The 18,951-nt window shown below is 43.3% G+C and overlaps 1 protein-coding gene across 1 annotated transcript in view; it reads right to left on the bottom strand.

The window, feature by feature from the left end:
• PITPNM3 (PITPNM family member 3) overlaps window positions 1-18,951 on the bottom strand; it is a 793,517-nt gene that overhangs the window by 234,585 nt on the left and 539,981 nt on the right. The window contains exon 6 of the mRNA XM_040423477.1: window positions 10,210-10,399. Coding sequence (XP_040279411.1) covers window positions 10,210-10,399 — 190 coding nt within the window. The remainder of the gene's footprint in view (window positions 1-10,209; window positions 10,400-18,951) is intronic.

Here is an 18,951-nt window from a genome sequence, read left to right as displayed (position 1 = left end):
TACAGGGTGATAGCCAGACCACCCTCAGTTTGTCTTCTCAGCGTAAATTGGAGGCTGAAGAGGAGGAGGAGCAGGAGACGGTAGTACCCATAGCAGATTTATTTCATCTGTTCAGCATGGATGGGCCGAAGAGGAGGAAGAGGATGAGGAGATTGAGATCCATCCTCCTGATGAGGACAGCAAAGTCTTGCCTGTTGGTACTCTGGCACACATGGCTGAGTTCATGTTAGGCTGCCTTCATGTTAGGCTGCCTTTCCCGTGACCCTCGCGTTATACGCACTTTAGACAACACGGATTACTGGGTGTTCACCCTTCTCGACCCCTGCTACAAAGAGAACTGCTCATCTCTCATTCTTCTGGTGGAGAGAACAAGCAAAACGGTGCAATACCAGAAGGTCCTTGTTCAAAAATTGCTCCAAGAATTTCCATCTGACAACGCTGGCGGCAGACTTCGTACTTTCTTGGGCAACCGAGGAGTGGAGACTAGGGGAACACACAGCAGTTCCAACAGAGGCAGGGCAACAATCTCCAAGGCCTGGGACAGTTTCATGACACCCCGCCAGCACCCTCACCCTGATACGCGGCCTAGTGTCACAAGGAGGAAGAAGGTTTTGGAAGATGGTGACGGAGTATGTAGCAGACCGTGTCAGCATCCTCAGTGATCCCTCAGTGCCTTACAACTACTGGGTGTCCAAGCTGGAGACGTGGCACAAACTAGCGCTCTACGCCTTGGAGGTGCTGGCCTGCCCTGCCGCCAGCGTTTTGTCTGAGCGGGTATTTAGTGCTGGCGGTGGCATTATAACAGACAAGAGTATCCGCCTGTCAACTGAAAATGCTGACAGGTTGACTCTTATAAAAATAAACAAGGCCTGGATTATCCCTGACTTCTCAACTCCACCAGAGAAAAGCGGATGAACAAAGGCACTCTAAATGTGTTCTTTAATGTACTCAATACACTGTATTCCCATGCACCCCTTCCACCACAAAAAAGGGTATATGGTTAAATCTTCCTTTTCTTATCCTTCTCCTCCTCTTCCATCATATCAAAATGCTTATTTGTTGCATATAATGTCATTGCATATAGGCCCTCGCATATAATGTTTTACAGGGTCAGCTCACCTGCAGGCCTTCGCATATAATTTTTTAGAGGGTCAGCTCACCTGCAGGCCCTCGCATATAATGTTTTACAGGGTCAGCTCACAAAACATGCAATGCAACAGCTCTCTGCAAATCAAATAAAGTACAAAATTGCATAATAATTGCAAGTGCTTTACTAATAAGTTAGAGATGCTTGGCAAATCATTTTGTACAAAATTATTTGAGCCCGTCTGCCGCACGTCAAGGCGATCTCTGTAAGACGCGTTCCTAACACTAAATTCTACCTGTTATGTGCCATGACGGCTACCATATAATTCAACGAGTGTAGGTTCCACATGCATGCTGGGCCTGCCTTACTCCACAACACTCCCGGTGCCAAATGGCCACCAAAGACTGCAATGAGAGTCCACAAACTATATCTCTCCTGGTGCCAAATGGCTTCCAGTGAGTGAGGGAGAGCAGGCCAAGCTATATACTCACACTAATTAAAATCAGCCTATGGGGCAGACGAGCTGGTCAGGAGTGCACGACTAAGGTGCCAGCCACACCTCCAGTACAAACTGCAAAGAAAAAGGGGGTCAGTCAGCACATCCCAAAGCGATGGGGCACGTTGCTATGGCTGAGAACAACACTGTAAAACAAAACATGCAATGCAACAGCTCTCTGCAAACCAAATAAAGTACAAAAATGCATAATAATTGCAAGTGCTATACTAATAAGTTAGAGATTCTTGGCAAATCATTTTGTACAAAATGATTTGCCAAGCATCTCTAACTTATTAGTATAGCACTTGCAATTATTATGCAATTTTGTACTTTATTTGATTTGCAGAGAGCTGTAGCATTGCATGTTTTGTTTTACAAAATGTTTCATCAGATCTCCCTACCCCTGAGTGCGCACGCGCGGACACATCATCTGGAGCAATTCAGCCTCACCACATAACAGAGCTGAGTGCAAGATATTGGGGACACCACATAGCAGAGGTGATTGCAGGATATTGGGGTGGTGGTGTCACCACATAGCAGAGCGGAGTGTGGTCCCTGAGTGCGCACGCACGATGTACGGTTTCACGCATGCAAATTAAGTAGGTGCTTCTCCCGCGGCGGTGCAATTATTTTTACAAATCCAGTGGATCTGTGCTTGTGGATATGCTTGCGCAGATCCACACACACCCTCCTCCAGCTGATTCCGGTGCGGCTGCGTCACTTCCGGGTATAGCATTCTGCCAAGGTAAAGGAATCTGGCAGAACAGCATATAATGTTTTACAGGGTCAGCTCACCTACAGGCCCTCGCATATAATGTTTTACAGGGTCAGCTCAACTGTAGACCCTCGCATATAATGTTTTACAGGGTCAGCTCATCTGCAGGCCCTCCCATATAATGTTTTACAGGGTCAGCTCACCTGCAGGCCCTCCCATATAATGTTTTACAGGGTCAGCTCAACTGTAGGCCCTCGCATGTAATGTTTTACAGGGTCAGCTCACCTGCAGGCCCTCGCATATAATGTTTTACAGGGTCAGCTCATCTGCAGGCCCTCCCATATAATGTTTTACAGGGTCAGCTCATCTGCAGGCCCTCCCATATAATGTTTTACAGGGTCAGCTCACCTGCAGGCCCTCCCATATAATGTTTTACAGGGTCAGCTCACCTGCAGGCCCTTGCATATAATGTTTAACAGGGTCAGCTCACCTGCAGGTCCTCACCTACAATCTTTTACAGGGTCAGCTCACCTTCTGATGATGACAGCGAAGTCTTGCCTGTTGGTACTCTGGCACACATGGCTGACTTCATGATTAGCTGCCTTTCCCACGACCCGCGCATTATACGCATTTTAGACAACACGGATTACTGGTTGTTCACCTTTCACGACAGTTGTCTATACAGAAATCACTCCAGTTACTGATCTGTCTTGCTTGCCAATCCATGGTAGGATTATGTCTGGTCAAACATGGTAAACCTAGCACTAGAGGGGTAGGCAAACCCTTCAGTACAAAATAAGAAATGGTCATAGACTCAACATGGGAATCACCCACCTTCAAATGAATATCATGCACCATATGAGTCAGACACTTTTGCGAGAGAGGGGGGAAATAAATAGCAAATACATTAGCTAATGGGGGCTGATGAGAGGCATATGGGGGCTGATGAGAGGCATATGGGGGCTGATGAGAGGCATATGGGGGCTGATGAGAGGCATATGGGGGCTGATGAGAGGCATTTGGGGGCTAAGAGGCATGGGGCTCTTATCTAAGGTCTGATTGGGGGTCATTCACATTGGAGTCTGATCTGAGGTTATTGAGGTCTTGGTGACGGAGTATGTAGCAGACCGTGTCAGCATCCTCAGTGATCCCTCAGTGCCTTACAACTACTGGGTGTCCAAGCTGGAGACGTGGCACAAACTAGCACTCTACGCCTTGGAGGTGCTGGCCTGCCCTGCCGCCAGCGTTTTGTCTGAGCGGGTATTTAGTGCTGGCGGTGGCATTATAACAGACAAGAGTATCCGCCTGTCAACTGAAAATGCTGACAGGTTGACTCTTATAAAAATAAACAAGGCCTGGATTATCCCTGACTTCTCAACTCCACCAGAGAAAAGCGGATGAACAAAGGCACTCTAAATGTGTTGTTTAATGTACTCAATACACTGTATTCCCATGCACCCCTTCCACCACAAAAAAGGGTATATGGTTAAATCCTCCTTTTCTTATCCTTCTCCTCCTCTTCCATCATATCAAAATGCTTATTTGTTGCATATAATGTCATTGCATATAGGCCCTCGCATATAATGTTTTACAGGGTCAGCTCACCTGCAGGCCTTCGCATATAATTTTTTAGAGGGTCAGCTCACCTGCAGGCCCTCGCATATAATGTTTTACAGGGTCAGCTCACAAAACATGCAATGCAACAGCTCTCTGCAAATCAAATAAAGTACAAAATTGCATAATAATTGCAAGTGCTTTACTAATAAGTTAGAGATGCTTGGCAAATCATTTTGTACAAAATTATTTGAGCCCGTCTGCCGCACGTCAAGGCGATCTCTGTAAGACGCGTTCCTAACACTAAATTCTACCTGTTATGTGCCATGACGGCTACCATATAATTCAACGAGTGTAGGTTCCACATGCATGCTGGGCCTGCCTTACTCCACAACACTCCCGGTGCCAAATGGCCACCAAAGACTGCAATGAGAGTCCACAAACTATATCTCTCCTGGTGCCAAATGGCTTCCAGTGAGTGAGGGAGAGCAGGCCAAGCTATATACTCACACTAATTAAAATCAGCCTATGGGGCAGACGAGCTGGTCAGGAGTGCACGACTAAGGTGCCAGCCACACCTCCAGTACAAACTGCAAAGAAAAAGGGGGTCAGTCAGCACATCCCAAAGCGATGGGGCACGTTGCTATGGCTGAGAACAACACTGTAAAACAAAACATGCAATGCAACAGCTCTCTGCAAACCAAATAAAGTACAAAATTGCATAATAATTGCAAGTGCTATACTAATAAGTTAGAGATGCTTGGCAAATCATTTTGTACAAAATGATTTGCCAAGCATCTCTAACTTATTAGTATAGCACTTGCAATTATTATGCAATTTTGTACTTTATTTGATTTGCAGAGAGCTGTAGCATTGCATGTTTTGTTTTACAAAATGTTTCATCAGATCTCCCTACCCCTGAGTGCGCACGCGCGGACACATCATCTGGAGCAATTCAGCCTCACCACATAACAGAGCTGAGTGCAAGATATTGGGGACACCACATAGCAGAGGTGATTGCAGGATATTGGGGTGGTGGTGTCACCACATAGCAGAGCTGAGTGTGGTCCCTGAGTGCGCACGCACGATGTACGGTTTCACGCATGCAAATTAAGTAGGTGCTTCTCCCGCGGCGGTGCAATTATTTTTACAAATCCAGTGGATCTGTGCTTGTGGATATGCTTGCGCAGATCCACACACACCCTCCTCCAGCTGATTCCGGTGCGGCTGCGTCACTTCCGGGTATAGCATTCTGCCAAGGTAAAGGAATCTGGCAGAACAGCATATAATGTTTTACAGGGTCAGCTCACCTACAGGCCCTCGCATATAATGTTTTACAGGGTCAGCTCAACTGTAGACCCTCGCATATAATGTTTTACAGGGTCAGCTCATCTGCAGGCCCTCCCATATAATGTTTTACAGGGTCAGCTCACCTGCAGGCCCTCCCATATAATGTTTTACAGGGTCAGCTCAACTGTAGGCCCTCGCATGTAATGTTTTACAGGGTCAGCTCACCTGCAGGCCCTCGCATATAATGTTTTACAGGGTCAGCTCATCTGCAGGCCCTCCCATATAATGTTTTACAGGGTCAGCTCATCTGCAGGCCCTTCCATATAATGTTTTACAGGGTCAGCTCACCTGCAGGCCCTCCCATATAATGTTTTACAGGGTCAGCTCACCTGCAGGCCCTTGCATATAATGTTTAACAGGGTCAGCTCACCTGCAGGTCCTCACCTACAATCTTTTACAGGGTCAGCTCACCTTCTGATGACGACAGCGAAGTCTTGCCTGTTGGTACTCTGGCACACATGGCTGACTTCATGATTGGCTGCCTTTCCCACGACCCGCGCATTATACGCATTTTAGACAACACGGATTACTGGTTGTTCACCTTTCACGACAGTTGTCTATACAGAAATCACTCTAGTTACTGATCTGTCTTGCTTGCCAATCCATGGTAGGATTATGTCTGGTCAAACATGGTAAACCTAGCACTAGAGGGGCAGGCAAACCCTTCAGTACAAAATAAGAAATGGTCATAGACTCAACATGGGAATCACCCACCTTCAAATGAATATCATGCACCATATGAGTCAGACACTTTTGCGAGAGAGGGGGGAAATAAATAGCAAATACATTAGCTAATGGGGGCTGATGAGAGGCATATGGGGGCTGATGAGAGGCATATGGGGGCTCATAAGAGGCATATGGGGGCTGATGAGAGGCATATGGGGGCTGATGAGAGGCATTTGGGGGCTAAGAGGCATGGGGCTCTTATCTAAGGTCTGATTGGGGGTCATTCACATTGGAGTCTGATCTGAGGTTATTGAGGTCTTATTAACATCGGAGGTCTGATAGGGGCTGTGAGCTGAGGTCTGATTAACATTGGGGTTCTGACTGCTGGTCTGACCTGAGGGCTAATGAAAAATATAGAAAAAATAAAAAATAAAATCTTATTGTTCTCCTCTAAAACCCAGGTGCGTCTTATGGCCCGGTGCATCCTATAGGGCGAAAAATATGGTAATTTTCTATCCTTTTCCATTTCCTATAGAGCTGTCTGGTCGAAAAAATGCCTAAAAACACCATACCTAGAATATTCAGAATTTTTGTAAGTGCCAAAAATGCACAAATACAACACAAAAAAATGGCATGAAAAATATTTTGTAATGTCATATTTTACAAATTTAAAGTAACATCTGGAAGCACAAATGCAAAAACATCAGATGTGTGAAATCATCCTTAGGCCCCTTTCACATGAGCGAGTTTTCTGCGCGGGTGTGACGTGAATGCATAGCACCCGCACTGAATCCTGACCCCTTCATTTCAATGGGTCTGTGTACTTGAGCGTTTTTTTCACGCATCAGTTCTGCGTTGCGTGAAAATCGCAGCATGTTCTATATTTTGTGTTTTTCACACAGCCCTGGCTTCATAGAAGTGAATGGGGCTTCAATAAAAAATGCATTGCATCAGCAAGCAAGTGCAGGTGTGATGCGTTTTTCACTGATGATTGCTATGAGATGTTGTTTGTAAACCTTCAGTTTTTTATCACGCGAGTGAAAAACGCATCAAAACGCATTGCACCCGCGCGGAAAAAATTTAACAACTGAACGCAATCGCAGACAAATCTGACTGAACTTGCTTGCAAAATGGTGCGAGTTTCACTGAACGCACCCTGAACGCATCTGGAGCCAATCCATCACGCTCGTGTGAAAGAGGGCTCATGCACACAAACGTATTTTTTGTCCGCATCCGATTCGCATTTTTTGCAGATCAGATGCGGACCCATACACTTCAATGGGGCTGCAAAAGATGCTGACAGCACACCATATGCTGTCCTCATCCGTAGATCCAATCTGTTACACCTGCAAAAATATAGAACACGTCCTATTGTTGTCCGCAATGCGGACAAGGATAGGACTGTTCAATTATGGGTCGGACGTTCTGTAAAATGCGGAACGCACGTGGCTGGTATCTTTGTTTTGCGGATCCACAATTTGCAGACCTCAAAAATGGCTACAGCCGTGTTCATGAGCCCTTCAGAATAAGAAATACAAAGAAATAATCATTTTCACACTGCATCAAAATCTTGTGCCTTTTGTAAAAATCTCAAACTTTTTGCATTCCTTTGAAAAATGGCCATGAGAGTCGATGACTGGGGCTTATTTTATCTCCCTATAGACAGATGGTAAATCTGATTAAAGATGAGCAGCTTGGATCTGTGTTATAAAATCTGGGATTTATTCAATATGAGCAGAGTGGGTTCATAAAAGGATGAATTGACCGCAACAGAAAAACATTAAATACAGTATTTCTGTCAGCCGCATACATTTTCATATATTATTGTCAAATATGCAGGTAGCTTATGCATCTGCCTATGAAGAATATCTCCATGTGTGGCAGACAATGAAACAGTATTAAACCAATTTGTGTGGGGATATCATTCTGAGTTTTGAAAACTGTTTTTGCATGTACTGTGGTAAACTCCTTTTCGAAATTTTCCATGCGTTTTTTGGCAAAGATCTACTTCAAAAACCTCAAGAGGAAAATTCAGCTTTCTACTGAAGAGAACACCCATTGGTAAAAAAAAAAAAAAAAACACGTTAAAAAAACTGCATCAAAAACAAGTAAAAAAACACACAAAAAAATGTGTATTTTTGCGCTGAGAAAATAACACGCTGATTCCGCACTTAGTTTTTAAGAGTTTTTTTTTTTTTCAAAATCAGTCGTGTTAACTGGCCCTAAGGGTGGCTGCACAGTGTGCAGATTTATGTTCAAGAAATCTGCATGAAACCTGGCCCAAAACCACACAAAAATCACACATAAATCTGCACAATTTATAGCGTTTGTGGGGCATTTTTTGTGTGGATTTGATGCAGATTTTCTGCTGCTCATCTATTGGAATGGGTGAAATTCTCATAAGAAGAACACAACTGGCATTCTGCAGATTTCGAAATCAGCACAGCAGGTCAAAGAAGAGAAGTCTATGTAATGATAGTCAATGGCAGTGATGGTGAACCTTTTACAGACCGAGTGCCCAAAGTGTAACCCAAAACCCACATATTGATCGCAAAGTGCCAACATAGCAATTTAAGGTGAATACTAGTCCAATATGGTATATCTTCCATGTACTTTATCATTATAGCGTGCCCTGCACTGATGAATGGCAGGAAAGGTCTAAGGCATATTGGCATGCATTAGACTTTTTCCAGGGTGTGGGTGCCCACATAGAGGGCTCTGAGTGCTACCTCTGGCACCCGTGTCATAGGTTTGCCACCACTGGTCTATGGTGTCGCACTGAGACATGCGACATACTGCGACTGTCTGGATTTTTGTGCGACTGTCATAGACTATCATTACAGTAAATTTTGCACGAAAGTAGTGCGACATGAATGTCACGCAACACGTCACAATGCAGTCATTCCCTTTTTGTTGCGCAACTTATTGTCGTGCGACATATGTCGCCCTGTAGCCTTCTCCTTCCTGCTGCATCCACTTCTAGCTTCAGCTCAGGAAACGACATCAAAAACTGCAGTAGTATTTTTCCAAAAACTATTGTGTGAAAACACATGCTGCACGTGACAGTGTCGTTTATGGGGCTTTTCTGCACAGATTTACGGGTATGTGTGGTTTTCGCTGCATTACCGCACCAAATCCACGCCATGATCCACGTGTGTTACTTGTGGATTTTAACCTGGATTTGCCCCAGATTTCACCCTTTGCATTGCAAACAGTGAAATCTGCACTGAAGATCCACACAAACTATTGAAACGCTGCAGATTTCAAAATCCAAAACGCAGGTCAATTTCTGCGTAGGAAATTTCCGCACTGTGTACATGAGATTTTAAAGATCTCATCTGCTTAGCTGTTACTGTATGACACTGCATATTTTACAAACATTCCCTTAAAAAGTTCTTTTTTCAAACCTGTTTTTCGCAGTATTTTCTGATCGCTCTCCTTTAGGCCTCATGCACACGAGCTTTCCCGCTTTCCCGGATGCGGACCCAAACAACAGCCGTGTGCATGAAGCCTTAAAGGGATATTCTGGTTGTTTCAAGTTATAGATAGCTATTAGATCGGTTGGGGTCCTACCGCTGGGACCCCCACTGATCATGAGTACGGGGGCCCCGTACCCACTGCAGCACCCCTGAAATGAATGGAGTGGCCGGTCGTACATGCGCACGGCCATTCAATTCATTTCTATGGGAGTTCCGGAGATAGCCGAGTACAGCGCTCCCATTGAAGTCAGAATTCCTATAGAAATGAATGGAGCTGCCAGCCGCTCAGTTCATTTCAGGTGGGCTGCAGGGGGTACGGGGCCCTGGTTCTCATGATCTGTGGGGGTCCCAGCGGTAGAACCCACACTGATCTAAGGCTCGGTTCACATAACGTTCTTTCACATCCATTTAGCGTATACGTTAAACGGATGCCCCAGACTGATGCCATGCAGTGGCATCTGTTCACCATAGAGTTTCATTGTAAAAAAAATATATACTTTTTTTACCATTGTAAATAAAATGTATACCTTTTTTTTTTACCAGATACAAGAACGTGGTGTGCTGCGTCTTGTATCCTTTTTTTTGTAACATATACATCAAACGGAGGCATTAAACGTGATGTTAACCCAGCCTTAACGCTATTAACTTGAAACTACCAGAATCAGAAAGACAAATAATCCTTTATAGGCAATAATAAAGGCACACCATGTATATATTAATGGAATTATTAATTTCATAGAGCCTACATATTATACATATCTGCAGCATTTGATATACTGCATCTGCACGTACTATATATATATATATATATATATAATTCCCCCCCTCCCCCTTCAAGAATAGCAGCGTGCTGCAATCTCACCTGTCCATTAAATCCAGCTCCATCTGGAGACTTAAGGAATTCATTGTAAACTTGGTTTGCTCTGTTGATCACCATAGCAACCGCATCCTGGTACTGAGGGGAAGAGATGGCCAGCAGTGGCAAGGCAGCTAGCGGGATGTGATCTTCACTTATGTTCAGGCAGTTCTCATCGTAGCTGTAAGGGTTAAGACTGGAGAGACACAACATAATATTGTCACCTATAGTCGGCAGAAGTCAGTAGAAAATCACACATTGCAGATAAGCAGATACTATCGGCGGTTTTCAGCATGCTGCATGTATACATCAATCATTGTATTTGGCAAACCTCTATGACGGTGCAGTCGTGTAGCCTCTGGTCTAATAAAGTTAGATTCGCACATGGTAGATATTTTTAAATTTTTTTTTTGATTAATAAAAAAGGCTGCAGCTAGAGGTTAGGAAAATGTGAAATGCACCACAAGTATTTTTTGGGGGCATTTTTACTGTATGTTTTGGGTAAATAGCATTAGCAGAGAGCTGCAGTACATTGGAACTACATCTGGCCTCTTAAAGGGGTTGCCAGAAATAATAAAAAATGTAAAAAAAAAATTAAAATCTTATACTTGCCCCTTTCATCAGCACCGTTCTCTGTGGTGGCGGTTTGATCCTCCTGCCACTGCCAAGCTACAGTCAAGTGCTGTACACGTCACTGACACTTGAACTTCACCTCTGCAGCCACTCACTATGCTCAATATAAGGGCTCATGTACATGACCGTATGTATTTTTCAGTCCCCAAAACACGGATTCGCAAAAAAAAAAAACAGATGACATCCGTGTGACGTCCGTATTGCATGTGGTTTTTTTATCCATTGTAACAATGCCAGTCCTTGTCCGCAAAATGGAAAAGAATAAAACTTGTTCTATTATTTTGCGGAAACAACTTGCAGATATACGAAAACGGAATGCACACGGAGTAACTTCCGTTTTTTTTTTGTTTTTTTTTTGCAGACCCATTGAAATGAATGGTTCTGCATACGGTCCAAAAAATAAATAAATGGAAAATACACGGAAAGAAAATACTGTCATGTGCGTGAGCCCTAAGACCGCTGAGCACAGTGATCAGCGGCTGCCGTCACATGCCGTATACCCGCACGGCCCTGCTGCAGTTGGTAAACAAGCAGCGGAAAGAGGACCGGACCTGAACCACAGTTGATTTTTAAGTAATTTTCTGATTATTTTATTTTTTTTACATATTTTCTTGCCTTAGCAAACTATTATTGTGAAACATGCTTTAGGCTTTCTTCCTTTTCTTGTGGTAAAAAAAAAATGCAATGCATTTTTAGATTTTTTCATGTTTTTTCTTGCTTTTTCAGTGTTTTTTTATTGTAACATTTTAAACAAGAATCATTTTCTATCATTTTCCATCTCTTACAGAGCTGCCTGAGGGAAAACATGCCTAAAAAAGTGCCATACCTACAGCATTCAGAATTTTTTTTTAAGAGCCAAAAATGCACAAAGACAACACACACAAAAAATGCCATGAAAAATACTGAGCAATAGCTTCACTCAAATTGCAATAGTCTAAAAATTGATCAGGAAAGTTGAGGTGTTCTGAGCACGCCACGGTATTTTTTTTTAAATGGATTTATGCAAAACCCAACTGAAAAATCTCCAATGAATTGTGTTCCTTCTTGATTGAGCCCTAGGCCCTGGCCCTAGGCAACATGACTAGCCGTGAGAATCAAAAAGGAAAGGGAGGGGCTGGCAGAGGAAGAAGGAGGAGTAAGGGTGCACTTAACTGCTAATTTCCATATGGATTACAAGTACTTTTTCTCAAGAAGTAACAGATCACGGCCCTCACAGTGCCGAGGCTTACATCAGAGCCGTTTGTTAGCACGCCGGCTCTCGCACTAGGAGTACGGCTTAGGCAGGCGCTTTAGTATTAATCGTTGGTGTTCAATACATGTGCTCATGAGGAAGTGCGCAAACAGAACGCACAGAAACGCGTCGAGCACTTTGAAGTTGTACGCTCTCGCCTGTTAGTGCTGGTGTTTGGCTGTATAGGAGCCATATCAGCGTGCCATCATACAGGCTTGAGTGAATGCACTAATGAATAGGGGTCCTCAGCTATTGGCAAAGTGCACGGCCATAGCCTGAGTGACTCTAATTGTATCCATCTGCAACATTGTTGCTCTGACTGATCCTGTTTGTGGATACTAGCGTGGCTGGAAGATTGATAGTATTTGACTGACCATCATCAATAGATGCGCAGTACAAGCTTATGCGACATCTATGCCGTCTAGTGTGGGCTCACACTATCAATCATTACCTCCAGCAATGGATTGTGTATCTATTTGCACTATCGTTTAGACAGAGTTTGCAAATAGACATCTAGAGGATTAGTTCACTTTACTGATACATTTACAAGTAGTGTGCAGCACGAAAGCTGTGCCACATCTACGCAGTCACACGTGAATATGTGTATATTACATACCCACACCTCTAGCTGGGCCGACTGTACATTATGATTTTGGGTTATACACCCTTTACTATTTTAAAGGGGTTCTGCACTTTGTTTAAACTGATGAGCTATCCTCTGGATAGATCATCAGCTTCGACACCCGGGACCCCCGCCGATCAGCTGTTTGAGAAGGCAGCGGTGCTCCAGCAGCGCCGCGGCCTTCTCACTGTTTACCGCTGGCCGAGTGACGTGACGACTAGTATCAACTGTCCTGGGCGGCGCTAAGCTCCATTCAAGGAAACGGAGCTTAGCCGCGCCCAAGCCAGTGATACTAATCGTGACGTCACTGGGCCTGCGGTAAACAGTGAGAAGGCCGCGGCGCTGCTGGAGCGCCGCTGTCTTCTCAAACAGCTGATCAGCGGGGGTCCCGGGTGTCGGACCCCCGCCGATCAGATGCTGATGATCTATCCAGAGGATAGATCATCAGTTTAAACAAAGTGCAGAACCCCTTTAAATGGAAACAACTAATAAAACAAGACAAATAGCTCTAACTTTTTGTGAGTGGTGTAATAGGGGGTCTGAAAGTAAGGAACCTCACCCCATCATGAGCTAAATGGGTGAAAATAAATCAATGAAAGAACAAGTTTTTCAAAAATATTTCCACATGTGAACTACACTGCTCAAAAAAATAAAGGGAACACAAAAATAACACATCCTAGATCTGAATTAATTAAATATTCTTCTGAAATACTTTGTTCTTTACATAGTTGAATGTGCTGACAACAAAATCACACCAAAAAAAAATAATTTTTACCCATGGAGGTCTGGATTTGGAGTCACCCTCAAAATTAAAGTGGAAAAACACACTACAGGTTGATCCAACTTTGATGTAATGTCCTTAAAACAAGTCAAAATGAGGCTCAGTAGTGTGTGTGGCCTCCACGTGCCTGTATGCCATCCCTACAACACCTGTGCATGCTCCTGATGAGGTGGCGGACGGTCTCCTGAGGGATCTCCTCCCAGACCTGGACTAAAGCATCTGCCAACTCCTGGACAGTCTGTGGTGCAACGTGACATTGGTGGATAGAGTCAGACGTGATGTCCCAGATGTGCTCAATTGGATTCAGGTCTGGGGAACGGGCGAGCCAGTCCATAGCATCAATGCCTTCGTCTTGCAGGAACTGCTGACACACTCCAGCCACATGAGGTCTAGCATTGTCTTGCATTAGGAGGAACCCAGGGCCAACCGCACCAGCATATGGTCTCACAAGGGGTCTGAGGATCTCATCTCGGTACCTAATGGCAGTCAGGCTACCTCTGGCGAGCACATGGAGGGCTGTGCGGCCCTCCAAAGAATTGCCACCCCACACCATTACTGACCTAATGCCAAACCGGTCATGCTGGAGGATGTTGCAGGCAGCAGAACGTTCTCCACGGCGTCTCCAGACTCTGTCACGTCTGTCACATGTGCTCAGTGTGAACCTGCTTTCATCTGTGAAGAGCACAGGGCGCCAGTGGCGAATTTGCCAATCTTGGTGTTTTCTGGCAAATGCCAAACGTCCTGCACGGTGTTGGGCTGTAAGCACAACCCCCACCTGTGGACGTCGGGCCCTCATATCACCCTCATGGAGTCTGTTTCTGACCGTTTGAGCAGACACATGCACATTTGTGGGCTGCTGGAGGTCATTTTGCAGGGCTCTGGCAGTGCTCCTCCTGTTCCTCCTTGCACAAAGGCGGAGGTAGCGGTCCTGCTGCTGGGTTGTTGCCCTCCTACGTCCTCCTCCACGTCTCCTGATGTACTGGCCTGTCTCCTGGTAGCGCCTCCATGCTCTGGACACTACGCTGACAGACACAGCAAACCTTCTTGCCACAGCTCGCATTGATGTGCCATCCTGGATAAGCTGCACTACCTGAGCCACTTGTGTGGGTTGTAGACTCTGTCTCATGCTACCACTAGAGTGAAAGCACCGGCAGCATTCAAAAGTGACCAAAACATCAGCCAGGAAGCATAGGAACTGAGAAGTGGTCAGGTCACCACCTGCAGAACCACTCCTTTATTGGGGGTGTCTTGCTAATTGCCTATAATTTCCACCTGTTGTCTATCCCATTTGCACAACAGCATGTGAAATTGATTGTCACTCAGTGTTGCTTCCTAAGTGGACAGTTTGATTTCACAGAAGTGTGATTGATTTGTAGTTACATTGTGTTGTTTAAGTGTTCCCTTTATTTTTTTGAGCAGTGTATATCTGTTTATTTGGCAGCTATTTACACTGATAATAAACTACTTCATTTTCATCATGAAAAAAATTGGTCTGCGTTTTCTGCATACGTAGCTAAAAAGCATATGATGACCACGCATGATGAAAAAAAGGAGAAAAGCAGCACGCCAAGGAAGTTCAGACAAGTTGTAATAAAGCTGTTTTGTTTCTATTCTTTGTGTCGGCTCTTTGATGTATACATGAGAAGAGGGTTGCATTCAAAGCGGCCTTTTCAGCTTCACGTTGTACACAATCATTTTGGCTTCTGAGCTCAACTGACTTATTGTTGTGAGATTGTGCTTTTGCCTTCAGAAGACAACCAAGCTCCGCACCTTCTGCACATGTGTCCTATTAGATGTGGAGTGTGTTGACGGTTTTGAAGTCATAATAACAATTCACACTTTCAGTATTAGTCATTCTTTTATGGAGGGTCTCCGTTTCACCACATTTTCACACCTGCTGCCTTGATGCAGTTTTTGAAGCCAGTGTCAGGACTACATCATGATGGGAGTGTATAGGAAATATTGTACTTCTTTGTTAATCCACTCCTATGTTTGGATTCAAAAACTGCATCAAAATGAGAAGTGATATCTGTCCTTAATACTTTCTCTCCTTTTGGGATCTACTCCTGATTTTGGCTTCCAAAACTGCATCAGGAAACCTGACCGTGTGGTCATATCCTGTGAGCAAGACACTAACACGTTATCTGTCATACAATATAAGTTAAATTAGATCCAGTGTTTTACTGACAAAATTTGGCCTTCGGATCATATTTTTCCGTTATTTGATGAAAACTGACAACCACCTTATAGGGTCATTATATTATTGAAGTTGTCAGGTAACATGCTTCAGATCTTCATCTCAAGGCTCACTGGGCTCTAAGAAAGGGCAATGAATTCAGTTGATTTCAAAAGACATTGAAGTAGGGAACTTCTTTAATGTACAGTACAATAGAAGCAAATTAGGTTAAGATTCTATACTGGAAGATGCCTTTAACACTATTAGACAGTTGAATTAATGATTCCCCCACAGCTCACTGGAGTATGGAGTCAAAAGGGAGACCTCCTTTAATTATTTACCATTGTAGTCGGTGGGCTGTTCATGTAATCCATAAACATCAGTAGCGTACTTACCATGAAGGTAGACCCGTAGTGGCTTGGCACTGAACTCCTTCTTATGTCATAAATCCACAGCATGTTCCAGCAGTCACCACAAGGTGGAGCTCAGTGCATAGAAGAGATTGTTAAGTTTGCATTGATATAAATGGTAACTGCACAAATTTCTATGCACTTAGCTCCCCCCCGCCCCCCCCCCCCCCCAGTGGGCAGTCAATTTTATTATGTACTAAAGGAAAGCAAGAGATTAAGAGCTATATGAAGATTTATTTATGTATTCATTCTCCGTTGAAATATGGTGGTCAAAATGAGTGCAATAATATTTATGAAGCACCTGTTCTACTTTTTCTGACACAAAAGTGTGGTCAATTGGGGGAGGTGAAGTGTGCCTTTTTATTAAATATATTATCCACTTAATTAAAAAAAAAAATTATATTTCAATTTTACTATGGAATCCTATGAGATCTGTGTATACCTCTGATGGATGTAACTGAATGAAAGACCCTCTTTTATTAACTCAGAACACCCCAAATGGGGTATTTTAAAAGGAGTTCTCTAAATCATAACTCCCTACTTACTATTACTAAACTAGAGAAAACTTTGTTCAGTGTTAATGTATTTAACATTGTGACGGTCACACATAATTTACTGAATAAAAATAGGTAAAGGGATTAAATTTCAGTCTGTCACTTTCTCTTTGAGTATCATCAGATGACTGCTCATGTAGATCTCTTATCTCTTGACCTCATATACACTCATTATAGCTACATTGTTAGCAAACTGATAAGAATTTGGGTTAAATGAGTGTTTATGAGGTCAGATGATCAGAGATAAGAACTACACTCACCTAAAGAATTATTAGGAACACCATACTAATACGGTGTTGGACCCCCTTTTGCCTTCAGAACTGCCTTAATTCTACGTGGCATTGATTCAATAAGGTGCTGATAGCATTCTTTAGAAATGTTGGCCCATATTGATAGGATAGCATCTTGCAGTTGATGGAGATTTGAGGGATGCACATCCAGGGCACGAAGCTGCCGTTCCACCACATCCCAAAGATGCTCTATTGGGTTGAGATCTGGTGACTGTGGGGTCCATTTTAGTACAGTGAACTCATTGTCATGTTCAAGAAACCAATTTTCCAGTCTTCAACAGTCCAATTTTGGTGAGCTCGTGCAAATCGCAGCCTCTTTTTCCTATTTGTAGTGGAGATGAGTGGTACCCAGTGGGGTCTTCTGCTGTTGTAGCCCATCCGCCTCAAGGTTGTGCGTGTTGTGGCTTCACAAATGCTTTGCTGCATACCTCGGTTGTAACGAGTGGTTATTTCTATCAACGTTGCTCTTCTATCAGCTTGAATCAGTCGGCCCATTCTCCTCTGACCTCTAGCATCCACAAGGCATTTTTGCCCACAGGACTGCCGCATACTGGATGTTTTTCCCTTTTCACACCATTCTTTGTAAACCCTAGAAATGGTTGTGCGTGAAAATCCCAGTAACTGAGCAGATTGTGAAATACTCAGACCGGCCCGTCTGGCACCAACAACCATGCCACGCTTAAAATTGCTTAAATCACCTTTCTTTCCCATTCTGACATTCAGTTTGGAGTTCAGGAGATTGTCTTGACCAGGACCACACCCCTAAATGCATTGAAGCAACTACCATGTGATTGGTTGACTAGATAATCACATTAATGAGAAATAGAACAGGTGTTCCTAATAATTCTTTAGGTGAGTGTATGTATAAGCCATCATCTGGCAGACAGACTGAAATTGAATACAAAAAGAAAATGGTTGGCACTCCACTTATTTTGAAAAAGGGAACCTGGTGCTCAGTGATGGGGTAGAATCCCAGTCTAATATAGAAGATATTATGGCACACAGTTATGATGCAAACATTTTGTAGCTTTTATTAAAACATCCAGTTTTGGAATGCCAACATCCAGCCAGCCAATTTCTCTTGAGGCTTACAGGCCGTGATCAAAGTCCTGGTAGGACCGAAATGTTGGCCTTGCTTACATCAACGTAACTGGATGTTTAAATAACAGCTAGAAAATGTTTGCATCATAACCATGTACCTTGATATCTTCTATATTAGACTGAAATTTAACCCCTGTATCTCAACAATGCTGAAAAGTTTTAATAAAGCTAAATTTCAAAAATGATTTTAAGCCCTAAATTAGTAGAATGCAATAATTAAAAAAACGTCCCTGAAGGTGTTCATAGCCTTAAGATAAGATCTATTAGGATTTTCAGATTGTTATTGTAATTTGTTACCACACTTGTACTACCTCAAATTATTGCCTTCTGTTGAAAGTCTACCATTGTCATATACACCGTGGCAGTAACGTAGAGGTCACATACTATTTTATATATGTGACACCTTTTCTACCGGTAAAAGAAAACAACTGCTGATGTTACGTCAATATCGTCATTGTTTTTGTACTCAAAATCCTTGTCCCTTGAGTAATCTTGGAAACCAAAAGAAAACTTAAGCTCCTGAAATTAAACTGATATCCCTCTTCAAACCTTTAATATAGAATGGCTCAGTGACTGCACGTATTAGCTTGTTGAGGCATGGCATTAAAACAAACCACGGAGTGCGCTAGAGGTAAAATGCAGTCAGTTTCCTGATGCTTCTTTCATCTCTGTTCTGGCCCAAAAAGAGTCCAAATTTGACATTTAAAAATTATAGCTTGATAATGTAAATGAATATATTCAACATGTTAAGATTTTTCTGTTTCTAATCAAAGTCTTAGGAAAAATCAGATTTATTCTTTGGGGCTTGGTATAATACTACAATTACCATGGATTAATGTATACATGAGATGTTAAATTATTTTTTTCAAAATTTCTATTGCATAGGATAATGAATATGGCACACACAATTCACAATTCATGGCAGTGTGTGCAGACCCAGTGAAAGTGAC

The sequence above is a fragment of the Bufo bufo genome, chromosome 3, assembly GCF_905171765.1.
Source record: "Bufo bufo chromosome 3, aBufBuf1.1, whole genome shotgun sequence".
NCBI lineage: Eukaryota > Metazoa > Chordata > Amphibia > Anura > Bufonidae > Bufo > Bufo bufo.
Note: the sequence above shows the minus strand (reverse complement) of the source record. Positions and strands in the feature narration are given on the sequence as shown.